This window comes from Pelodiscus sinensis, chromosome 1 (genome assembly GCF_049634645.1).
Source record: "Pelodiscus sinensis isolate JC-2024 chromosome 1, ASM4963464v1, whole genome shotgun sequence".
NCBI lineage: Eukaryota > Metazoa > Chordata > Testudines > Trionychidae > Pelodiscus > Pelodiscus sinensis.
The window spans coordinates 302,112,116-302,124,864 of NC_134711.1; the positions used below are offsets into that span (position 1 = coordinate 302,112,116).

Consider the following 12,749-nt stretch of genomic DNA (forward strand, 5'->3'; position numbering starts at 1 on the left):
AAAATCCTCCTGACTTGAAGTCTCAAATAATTGAAAGGCTCTGCATGTAGAATAGGATGGGTCTTACTTCTGAAACAGCAGAGACTAGATTCTGGGCTGAAAATTCCAAAGAAGCACTCTCTTTGCTAGTACTGCTGGAAAGGATCAGAACAATGAGAGCCTGTTTCCTTGCCCAGAAGGAGAGGTGTGGTTTTAAAAGCCACGGCTGGGGTGATGCTCAGACTTTCGAAAGATCCCATTGTAATGGGGCCATGGAAATTTTCATTGTTTTGGGTGATGTCTGAAAATAGTGGAAAGATCCAGTTAGCAAGGTCTAGGAGAATTAACAGCATTTCATCACATTCTGGTTCTGCAAGGGGCATAATCAGCTGCTTGAACAGCTTGAACAAGCTGACGAAAGAACTGCATAGTGTGAAATAACCATCTTTTATTGAGTTGGATGGTAAAAGAAACTGTCATATGTTGAGCCCAGGCTGAGTGGAGAGAATAGGTGCGTCCTCACTGCATGCTTTTTCCAATGGTGTACATATCTATGTATCCCTCTCCACCATCACCCCCTGGTTCCCAGCACAGGTATAGAGCAGTGCAGAAGCTGAAGTATGGCTTAGGTGAGTGAAGACAAGCCTGAAAGAGGATGAGGGGAGTGTATATCCCCAGCATGGCTCTCCAGTCACCCAAGCCAGGACTCCCAGGGTACATCTGCTCTGCAGTTAAATACCTGCAGCCAGCCCCTGTCAACTGACTCAGGCTCACGAGACCCAGGCATTGGGCTGTTTAACTGTGGTGTAGCCATTCAGGCTCACACTGGAGCCCAAGCTCTGGCACCACCTTGCTCAGCCTTTCACTGCCAGGTAGCTGCACACGACAGTGCGAATGGAGCCCACTTCTCACTGCTGCATCTAGCTACACCTACCAACAGTGTGATGCAGACTGAAGTAATGCTGATGTCACTAGCATGTTTGTATCGGCAGCACTGGAGGCCATGCCCTGCCCATGATCTGAACACAGAAGGCACATGCAAGGAATGACCCAAGTGTGGATCAAGGGCCCCATGATGGCTACTGTTGGTTCTCTTAAGGTTAAATACATAAAAGGGGTTCCCAAAGCTAGGCTTGTCTCACAGGCATTAATCTTGCATGAAACAATTTAAGCCGCATCTCTTTTGTTTTACATTGTCTGTCTTAGCAGCAGCATAGGACGTTGTTGCCATTGGTTCCAGTATGAATATGCATCTTAAAACGTCAAGTATTGAAAAGAAGCCCTGTTCAATGTCTTTTAAATAGTCCTGGGTTAAGGACAGATAATTGTCTGTGGGTAATTGCCTGGGGTGTGAAGGGGCTTGGCAGTAGCTATGGCAACTGGATACTATCAGAGGATCCTGCTATATGGGTTAATCCTAAAGTTGATGAAGACAGCTCCAGGGTGCAATGCAAAACTGCCTTAATTTGGGACAGGATATGGGCCACTGCCTTCAGTTATTTAAGGCCAATTATCCAAGCTGACTTTCCCTGAGATTGTTGTCTAAAGATTGCAGGATTCTAGCCCTTAAGAATAAGCCCACTTAAAGAAGTTGTTTGCAAGTGTGAATCCATCCTTGTTAAGCATGTTTTGTAAATCCTCTTTCCTTTGCAAGCACCCACTGTGAATGTGTTCTTTGCTAACAGATGTCTTGAACTTTGTGCAGCTTCAGTTACAGACAGGAAATTCCCCCTCCCCTGTATTTCTGTATACCGTGTCATTAGCATGTAACTGTGTTTCTGTTATAACATGGTGCACTATGTTATCACACAGGATCCTGGAAGTATCCCAATGGGAAGTGGTCTATTCTCAAGTGTAATGCAAATCCAACCTGCCCTCACCCAAATTCTGGAATTAATATTTCTGCTAGCATCTGGTCACCCCAATCCACAAAGGATATAGTGGAACTGGAAAAAGTTCAAAGAAAGACAACTCAGAATTTCTCTCCATTCATTCCCTCAGAAGCATTTAGCATTGGCCATTCTCAGAGAGAGGACACAGGGCAAGATGGGACCATTGATCTGCCCAAGCATGGCTGTTGTTAGGAGAGCCAGGAACGTTGAGCCTCCAGTCTCAACCCTGAACACAGTTAATTTTGAGATAGGCACTTAAAGAGGCTAATTCATGGGATAAGCTTTTCTTCCCCCATTCTAAACTCTACTATTCCCATCAGCTTCTGTCTGCTACTTCTAAGCAGGTAATATTAGCAAGAAGCTTTCCAAACAGTCACTGACTCAAGCTCTTAAGGATCTTGACAACAAAAAGAACTTTCTCCCCAGCACAATGAAACTGTATTCTTCCTCCCTCAACAGATATGCCAGTAGCATCTGGTCATCTGTCACAGGGACCATTGTACACTGTGTTCACGCCGAATTTCAATTCAGTGCCTGATTTAGGAACAGAAGTACCCAGGACTTCTGGCTACCTCCAGTCCATGTGCTCATCGACTTTCAGGTCATATTACACTACTTGGATCTCCTCCCATTTTCTTTAGAGTCTGACTATTAAGTTCTTCTTTAAATGATGGTCCCTGTATGTATTCCTCTTGCGAGTGCGCCTGGGTGCAAAAATTCTTCAGTGCCATATCCATTGACCCACACATGTGTGGTAGCCTCCCTTACGCTCCTCCAGTTCCTTCTAACTGACATATAGCTGTCCTCCTTCACCCCATGCGTTACCTGTAAAGTAAAATCTTTCTATATAGTTTTAGAGCTTAGTATAGTAGTTAATGTAGTAGTTAGTATAGAATAGTAATTCACTCACCCACCCACCCCCTGTAGTCAAGACTGTGCCCAGAGTCCTAGAGGTTCAAGAATTGTGTCTCCTGTCTTTGCTTCTCCGCCAGTGATGAGCATCAACAATCCCTGCACTGTCTGGGTGAGGCACATCTCTCTGAAAAGTGTAGTGTCTGTCAAGCTTTCCTTCCCAGAACTAGAGAGGCCCAAGAGCTATTAACTATGGTGCAATGGTGTCCATCTCTGTTAGGCCACAAGGCTGCATACACCTGTGTGATGCTGTTCAACCTTGCGGTGCCTTCAACCTTGGTTCCATGCCACCTACCACCCAAACAGGGGTCGTATTGACTCCCCCATAACTGTTCTCAGCTCCTTCACTTGGTGGTCCAACCCAAACAAACTCATGGTGGGAACTCCCTTCAGCCTACCCATACAGAGGCTCTTTTATGGTGTGGGAGTGCTCACCTGAACTATCATATTCCTTGGGATACCTGGATCCCACGGGAGGCCAGGCTGCATATAACCCTACTGGAACTGAGAGCAGTCCAGCGGTCTGGCTTGCATGTAAGACCTTCCTCCTCCTCATATGCTTGCTCCTTGTGGAGATAGTGTCACCACATTGGTCTATATGCAATCACATCTCCTGACCCTGGAACAGTCAGACTTTGGAACTGGTGTATCAGAAACCACATCAGAATACAGGCTGCATATCTCTCAGGTGTTCATAACTCCCTAAGGGTATGTCTACACTAGCCCCCTAGTTCGAACTAGGGAGGCTAATGTAGGCGTTCGAAATTGCAAATGAAGCCCGGGTTTAAATATCCCAGGCTTTATTTGCATGTTCCCGTCCGGTCGCCATTTTGAAATTCCACAAGCCCGAAGTAACTGCCCGCGGCTACATGCGGCAGTGAAACGGTAATTCGAACTAAGTTCTTTGAATTAACTGTTACTCCTCCTGGAATGAGGTGTTTCATATTGAATAGGGGGTACGGGAAGGTTTACTAAAAGCCAAGGGGGTACGGGGACTGAAAAAGGTTGGGAACCCCTTCTGCAGACCATGAATGGTAGATCTACAACACAGTTCTAAGCAACGCATTCACACAATGGGGCACTCTTCTTTGGGACCTTTTTGCATCCCAGACAAACAGGAAATTTCCCGTGTTTACTCCATGGGAGGCATAGGCTGCTTTTACTAGGGCAATGCTCTCCTGAATGGACAACCCCCGATACACTTTTCCCCTCCGTCTTCTTACTACCACAAGTTGTTTGGAAGATCCATTGCAACAGAGCCACTACCATCCTAGCACACTACTGACCAGACAATTCTGTTCCACAGAACTCTTAACGATGGCTGCACAACCACTTATCAGAATCTGCCCATTTCAGGATCTCCTAACCCAGGACCCAGAGGGAAAATCAAGCAGCCTAACCTAGGTTCACTCCCCCTCCAGAACTGGTATTTGGATGTGCATCTGAAATGGAACACTCAGCCTCTGCTTTTGTTCAGCAAACCAAAGTAGAAAAGATTCTAATAGCGCCTACTACCACCTGGCTAAATGGCAGCACTTTTCAACCAGAGCATGTCACCACCAACATTGGCTTGATACTGGGGGCATTACAATTATCCTAGATTATCTCCTCTTCTTACAGGCTTCCAACCTGGTCTTTAGTTTGCTGTGGGTATACCCAGCAGTGATTAGTGCCTTCCTCGCTCCAGTCACTTGTGTGTGGAATACACTTGGGGGCCATCACTCAAAGCAGAAATGGAGGTTACTTACAGCTTGTCTACATTGCAAAATAAAGATGACTTCAATTAGGCTGACCTACAGCCACCAGGGCAATTAAATCAGCTCCTGGTGTCCACATTGCCCTGGTGTGCGTCCGCACCAGGAGCGCTTACCAACTGAAGTAGGGTAGTGTGGGGCACTGACTGCAGTGCAGAGCTCCTAGCTGGACTCCCTCACCACCACCTGGCCCCATGGCTGGCAAGGTGTCAAGGAGATTGTTGCCCTGCACTGCCAGTTTCCATTCCTAATAATTCACAGGGACAAGCCTCAGTTTAAAATAGTCTGAAGTTTCACAGGAGTCAGTTCTTTAGTCTTCCTTTTTACTACAGCAATAATTTAGCATCCCCTGGGTGTTGTCAGAACCCTGAAGTTCTTTCTCCACAGAACTTGAGATTTAAAAAGAAAAATCAAAATGTGTGTGTCAGAAAGCTTCCCATTCTGTGCTAGCCAGAAGGCTATGCAGCTAGGAGACTTACCCTCAGAGGTGAAGGTAAGCCAGTGCATCCTGGTGCACTGCTCCAGTAAGAAAGAGCCGGTGGGCTGGGGCCCGAGGCTGCAGGAGGCACAGCCATTCCCCTGGGGGGGGGGGGGGGGTCTCCTGCAGACTGACACACTAAGCAACAGGCAGCCAGGCTAGGGAAAGTGGTTGGCGGTGGGCATGCCCCCCCCCCCCCCGCACTGTTCCAAGACTGCCCCAGTGCCAACCCTTCCTACCTCCATGGTGCCATTTAGGCAGGGGGAGGCTGAAGCCCCCAAGATTCAAACCAGGACTCTGCTTGCTGTTTCCTTCCCGTTACTACCAGAGAGTGAGTGGAAAGTGCATAGTTTGCTGGGGGTGGCAGGGAGCAGATGCGTTATGCACTTTGCATTTGCTCTCTGGCAGGGACAGGAGGAGGAACAGCAAAGCAGCATTGTGGTACCAATCTCAGGGAGGGTGGAGACTTCCCCCTACATCCCCCTACATACGCGCACACACCAACTCCCTGCCCTGAGCCCTCCACATCCCAAGCCCCCAGTCTTGACTCCTGTACCCCCCACACCTTCTACCCTGAGCCCCTCCTCATGCCCCAACCCTCTTTCCTGCACACCCCCACATTTCCGCCCACTGCCCTGAGCTCCTCCAACGCTCTGCAACCCCCCACCGTGAGCCCCCGCACTCTACCCCACACTTAAAATTTCTTACAGGTACTGTTGTATCACAGCTTCCCTAACTGCCTGCCCTGAGGGCCCTCCTGAGGAAGAGCGGTTGTGATATGACAGTATTTGTAAGAAATATAAGTTACTTGCCCCAAAATGTTAAAGCTTGTTCTACTCAGGATATATTAACCTCTAGACTGAGGAAAATCAATAAGGTTTGCCATGTATGTATACACAGCCACCCAGTTCTTTAGAGTAGGTAAGGAAGCATCCCCAGACGTTGCAGCTGGCTGTAATGTGATGGGTGTAGTCCTCTAGAAACAATCACGGTAAGATTAAGATTTTGTCATGGGTATTTTTTTGTAAAAATCACAGACAGGTCACAGACAATAAAGAAAAATTCATGGAAACCTTTAACCTGTCCATGATTTTTACTAAAAATAGCTGTGACAAAATGGAGAGCTCAGCTATGGTGTCCCCACATCGCCTGCAGTGGCTGGGTAGCTGTGGGGGCCTCTCTAAGCTCTGGGGTCTCCCAGTGCCTGCAGCGGCTCAGAGCTCCAGTGGCAGGGGTACCCCATGTCTCCTGCTCACCCAAGAGGGTGGGGTGGGGGGACCTTGCGGCTCCCAGCAGCTGGGGCTGAAGTCACAGAGGTCACTGGAAGTCATGGATTCTGTGATTTCTGCAACCTCCATAGCCTTAATCGCAATCTCCTCTCAGATTTAGCTTCTCACACAGTCTGAGTTTTTCACGTTCTAGTGGACAACGGGAGACTTGAGCAGAAAAGGAAATTTGTATTTACCAGGAAATTTTGTTTCTGTGACGTCTTTATCGATTCTCTGCCAAGAAGCCCACCCATTGTCTTGTTCTCAATGGTAATTGATATCTAGTGCTTACATAATTATTTTCATACAAAAGAGGTCAGTATCATTCGCCTATTTTACAGATGTAGATTATTAGCTAGCTTGTCATAGAAAGAGACTATTGCTTGGGCTGCTCTAGACAGGAGAGAAAATGACAAAAACTAAGAGGCAGCTTCTCCTAATCACATAGGCTACATCTAGACTGGCATGATTTTCCGCAAATGCTTTTAACAGAAAAGTTTTCCGTTAAAAGCATTTGCGGAAAAGAGCATTTGCAGAAAAGCACTTTTTGTGGAAAAGCGTCCATGCCAATCTAGACGCTCTTTTCCGCAAAAAAGCTCTGATCGCCATTTTCGCGATCGGGGCTTTTTTGCGCAAAACAAATCTGAGCTGTCTACACTGGCCCTTTTGCGCAAAAGCTTTGGCGCGAAACGACTTTTGCCCGAACGGGAGCAGCATAGTATTTCCGCAAGAATCACTGATTTCTTACATGGGATCGTCAGTGTTCTTGTGGAAATTCAAGCGGCCAGTGTAGACAGCTGGCAAATTTTTCCGAAAAATTTGCCAGTCTAGACACAGCCATAGGATGACATACATGGCCCACGTTCCAGAAGAGGGGAGTCACATCACAGAAATCTAATTCACTGGTAAAACCAAATGTGCTCTTCCCCCACTGCTCCAGGAGTATAATATAGTAATGTCTGACTAGGATTAAAAAACAGATTATCATCTCTAACTGATTCCATGGTGCCTTTGTTCTCACTTTTTCAGATGGGTATGCATTTTCTCAAGAAGAACACGGCGTTGTTTCTCAGTCTCAAGTTGTTCGCTCCTATGACACTACCAAACAGAGAGCTGGAGTAGAATAACACAATTCCTTCCTTGATTGGTGGTGGGAGTAATGAGATTTGGATCAATGCCTCCACTGTTAACACATTCTTGACTAAGGTTGGCAGCGGCAGCCAAAAGCACGGGAACACTCATGTCTGAGGCCTTAGCCAACACCTTTGTTATGTATTCCCCCTGCAGACCTTGAGCACACATTGTGGGGAAATCATTGTTTTAAATCAATCTCAGTGCTCTGCCTAACTTTTGTTTATGTTGTTATGAAGCACTTGACTGTGCTATGTGAGGTGTGAAATTAAAAACATTATGTTTTACCACTATTTAAAACATCAGGATAAATTGTTCTGGGAGAAAAGTAAAGAATTTATGTTCCATGTGAAATTGGCCTTTGCTTAATTGGAATGTGGGTACTGACGTTTCCTGTTTTGTTCCACATAGATTAAGTACACAGACTTCGTGTAAACCTTCCTCTATAACATTCACTGTTTACCTTAGCTGACTGAACTTTTGAATGGACAACTTGGTATAAACTTGTTGATTGAACCAACACATAGTATATGGTAGGCTGGGAAAAGCTAAGTGCTTATTTTGCCTACCTAGTCATTAACACAATGTGGCAATTAAGTATATGAAATATTCCAAAACCTTTTACAAAGTTCTTTAGGGCTTTATCTTAGCTTTTAAAAAAACATATTCACCGGGACAGTATCTATAGGTCCTCAGATTGCATGGCAGGACAGGTGCAGTGATTGCATGCATTCTGCACAGGGAACATCCAAACAATATACAACCCCTTCCAAAAGTTTTGTGCATTGTATTTGAATGAGAACTTCAAATCTGGGCATGAGACATCTCTTTTTAAACTATAATGTCACAAAACATCAAGAACTGGAATGTTCAGTGTATCTTCCATGTTATTCTGCAGCAAGGAAACAACCTCCAACTAAGAGCTGGGTATTGCAAAAGGACTGTTGGCCTTCATAAGAAGTAGGCAGGGGCAGAAACTACTTTAACATTGCCTCCCAGTGTTGATGTTCATATGATCCTAATATCTGAAAATCTGGTGCTGTTTCATCCTCTGCTGCTGGATTCTGTGTGAACTGGTTGAACAAGAGTACATCTTGGATTGTCAGGTGCCAAGATGTGTATAATGTCTGTGCCAGAAGGGACCCACCGTGGAAAAGTTCAGTGTGCATTACCAAAACCTCCATGGCCATAGTCTGGATGAAACTTGTACTCCAAAGCCAACTTGGAAACTCAAACAAGATGGTGAAGAAAAGTTTCCTTTGCCCAGTACTTTGGAGAAATTGTTCGAGGTCATTTTATCCATTGGAAAAGCTTACCCCAGAGCACTGCCACAGCTGCTTTAGAGTAAGCGAGAGATGAGTGCACCAGTTTGTGTTGTCATATAAAAGCATTGCTGGACATGGTGGGAAAAGAAGGCTAGCTGTTAGCGGACTTTCCTGAGCTGGTTCCCTTCCTAGGTCTGATCCAGCTGAGTACTCCCCAGGTTTCCTGAGAATTGTATATTCTGAATCCCGGGAGCTGGACTTACTTTCTTACTGACTTACTTTCTGAAGAGGACAGGCGTGCTATTGCCAACATTGGAACAGTACGCAAAAATCCAAAAGGGAGACAGAAGAAAGAGCTGAACAGGATCCTTAGAAAGCTAACACCATCCTCCAGCCAAGGCCTTTTAATTTGAGTCACCAAATGATATTTTTGAATAACATAAAGTAAATATTGCTGCGCAGTGTGTTCAGCCAGCTTTCTTAGTTATTGTGTATACTATACATGTGCACTTAAAAAGCCGACACTGTTTTTGCCCTCCTGACCATCATCCAAAATGTTTATTGATTTAAGTCAAACTGAAAGTAATTCAAATATGAATATTTATGCTCAGTAAGCAAAAGCAAAACACTAGCCTGGCTCACTGATTTAAGGGTCTTAAGTGACCTCAATCAGTGGAACAACACCACAGTTCAATTTCCAGTGCCACCTCTAAGGCCTCGACTTCTCTCACATTGAACAGTAAATGTTCCGCTCCTCCAGCAGGAGGCAGAATTAGTCTTGGATTAGAGTGATGATCTGGAGAGGAAAGTCATCACCTTCTAGTTGCAGTGCTAATGAGAGAATTATGTAAGGAGGGAAACATGCAAGCAATTTGCCATGTTAAGGGGCTCTGTGTATGTGTGTGAGAAAGAGGGATGAGACATAAAGGAGAGAGTACAAATAAAAGACAAAACCTGATCTCAGGTGTATTTGAACCTTTTTATGCCATTCCAACACTTTTGATATTTTCTTTTATTCAGAAAGTTGTCTTGCTCAAGAGTTACACCAGGTAAATCTGAACTTGGACAAAGCTGCAATTTCTTCCTTGGCCAACACACACCACCAAATAAAATTAACTTTGTTCAGAGACAAAAATGAGATCAATTAAGCTTTTATACTCGAACCATGCCACAAAAGTCAGTTCTTTCAGAGGGTTTTTTAAGGGTATATGAAAAAGTACATAAAAATCATACAAACAACATTTCAAGTTAAGCCTGCACATTGAGGGGAGCATAGAAAGACCCCTGTACTCTCTTCCATTATTTGTTTAGTGCAGGAAGCTTTTGTGCAGCAAAATGAAGGATTCTGTGGAGGAGCAGCTGTCAGCTGCTGTTATTTATTTTACTAGCACAGACTATGGGCTGTATCATTTTGACCTAGCTCTAAATGGAGGTCAGGGAGTGTCACACACAAACCTTCCCCAGAGTGAATAGGGATTGAACTCAGATACATATGTTGATGTCAGCTCAATGGAAACTACACATGGGCCTGATCACACAGCTATACAGTATGTGACATGGGGACTGATAGGTCACATTTTACTGTCAGTGTAGGACTTTAGTGTGGATCTGGGTTAATCCTGTAGTGCCCACTCAGGTCAAGACCTGGCATTTTTGTCCTTTGACATCATTACGAGCACTGATCTTTATAGTAAGCTATATCATGGCTATTTTAGTTCCTTTTCTTTGTGAGCAATGTTTTGGTATATTCCAGCAAGTAATAGCAAAAAAGAGAATGGCAGTAGTTCTGGATCAACAAAATTCCATGTTCAATCACACAGAGCTGCATATGTCAGCAGCCTTTGAAACAACACCGTGAAAATGTTATCAACTGGATGAGGAACAGAACGGAATGAGCTGAAGATTTCAGTTTGACAGGCTGTATTAGCACTTCAGTGCTGACCAGAAAATGGACTTGTTGGCAGCTCTCTTCATTGACCAATCTGCCAGTTCTGGGGAACAGCTGACATGTCTCTGCCTGCTCTCCTTTGTTAAAAACAGACGTGACTTGTCCTTTAAGATCATTACAATGCACGATCCAGAGGGGGGCATGGAAAATACACTATCTTTAGCAAAATACCTAGTAAATTAAAACCGGTGAACTAGGATTTGAGCCGAGCACTGATGAGAAGTCTGGTGACATTTTCTTTTCCTTGAAAGAGCTTCAGGTCTTGCTGTAGGGAGCAAGTAGGAGAAGTCAGTAATAACTTGTCAAGGAGAAACAGGGATTAACTATAACAAAAGTATCTGAGTCAAATTAAGTTGTTAATGTCTTTATATGGGCTGTAAATTAAGCTAGTAGACAAACCTCACTACTCTGCAATTCAGACCACACACTTCTCAACATTCTTTGTCCATCACGCAGCTAAAAGTTACTGGCAGATGCGGCAGTGAACTCTCCTATGACTAAGATTACATCAGTTTTACTGCACACGTGACAATTTGTTTGCTGGTAGAATATCAAACATGAATAACAAAAACTACACCAAAGTGAGCAAAATAAGTGAAAAGTCCATGTTGTGCTGCCTGCATTGTGCTTGGTCACTTTCAGCCCTGTCCAGAGGCCCACCACAAGCCTTAAGTGGGGCATATATCTGGTGCCAGGCGCCAGCCCTATTCACAGAGGTTAATTTCACTCTTACAGGCAAAGTCACACAATGCAGTAATTTGCAATGGTTCTCCCAAACTTCAGCAGCCATGGCTTTGTAACTAGTACAGGTGTCCAGCAACAAGCCTTTTAATTTCATTTTTAAACTACTCTGGGGAGTATGCTTCTATGCTTAGCTTTCAGGGATTTGAACTGGAAACAGTTGCTTTAATGGGAGTCACACCCAAGAAACCCTGTGGAATTAGATGAGCTCCTCTCAGGTTTTGAATCAAGGCAAAATGTTTTAGCCTAGCTTTGTGCAAGATCGAAGACCTGAAGTAATTGGCTCTGTAGTTTAAAACTGTCAGCTGGTGTAGTAAGGTCTTCAACTGCCACTGACTATCCTAAATATATAGAGAGAATGATGAAAAAGAACATTGTAACCAGGCTAGTACACTGATGCACAAATAAAGAGGGGTTGTGAATTCAAATCCAGACAATGGGGGATCCAGTACAGTTAGCAACTATTGCTGTGCACACCAGCATTTGTCAAAGCCAGAGTTGGAGCAAGACTGAGACTGGCAGATAATTATGAAAATGACAGCTGGATATATTAGCCACATTCCATCCATCCGGAATCCCTGGTGTAATGTCAGGACCATCAGACATGAGTGCATATGCACTTGCCCAATGAATGAATGAACAGCAGAGTCCTGTTCCATAGTTCCTCTCTCAGGCTATGTCTACACTATGGCGTTTTTCTGGGATACCAGAGGTATCCCAGAAAAACTCTACTGTGTCCAGGGAACGCATCTGCTCTTCCGCTTTTTTTTTTTTTTTTTTTTCAGAAGAGCAGATGCACTCTTTCAGAAGCCCGGTCTTTCTTCTCCCACGAGGAAGAAGGGCTCTTCTGAAAGAGGAGGCTTTTCCAAAATTTGGCCCAGTGTAGACAGGCCAAATTTCAGAAAAGCCTCTTCCGAAAAAACTATCGGAAAAAAGTACCCGAATTGCGGAGCGCAATTTGCTTACCTTTTTCCAATAAATCAGTATAGTGTAGATGTAGCCTCTTTCACTTCCCTCGCGTTCCCTTTGGATGGGAGGCCTATCCCCATATTTAGCTTCTTATAATATGGGCATTTCAAAGTGAGCTGAGCTGCAAGGTAGCTCCTGGGAGTCAGGTGGAACCAGCAAGCCACCAGGTAGCTGGGCTTTGGTATACTGAATTCTAATAAGTCTAGGGTCACATAAAAACTATGGTTAATATGCTACAAACCATGGGCACATGAGCATTCCCAGAAACAGCAAAGAGAGAACATCCTGCCCCAGGAACGCAATCCCTCATTCCTTGAAAATCACCATTAGCAGAATAGGCCTTCAGCATTAGCCATTGACATACAATGAAGCAAATCTGATTCCAGCCCAGCTGGAGAACACTGGTGCATGT

At 44.7% G+C, this 12,749-nt stretch overlaps 1 protein-coding gene across 1 annotated transcript in view; it reads left to right on the top strand.

Annotated features, from left to right (window-relative positions):
• ATP8A2 (ATPase phospholipid transporting 8A2) overlaps positions 1–12,106 on the top strand; it is a 558,954-nt gene extending 546,848 nt beyond the window's left edge. Inside the window, exon 36 of the mRNA XM_014581486.3 lies at positions 7,313–12,106. Within this exon, the coding sequence (XP_014436972.2) occupies positions 7,313–7,410 (98 nt within the window). The 3' untranslated portion in view covers positions 7,411–12,106. The remainder of the gene's footprint in view (positions 1–7,312) is intronic.
• The last annotated feature ends 643 nt before the right edge of the window (positions 12,107–12,749 follow it).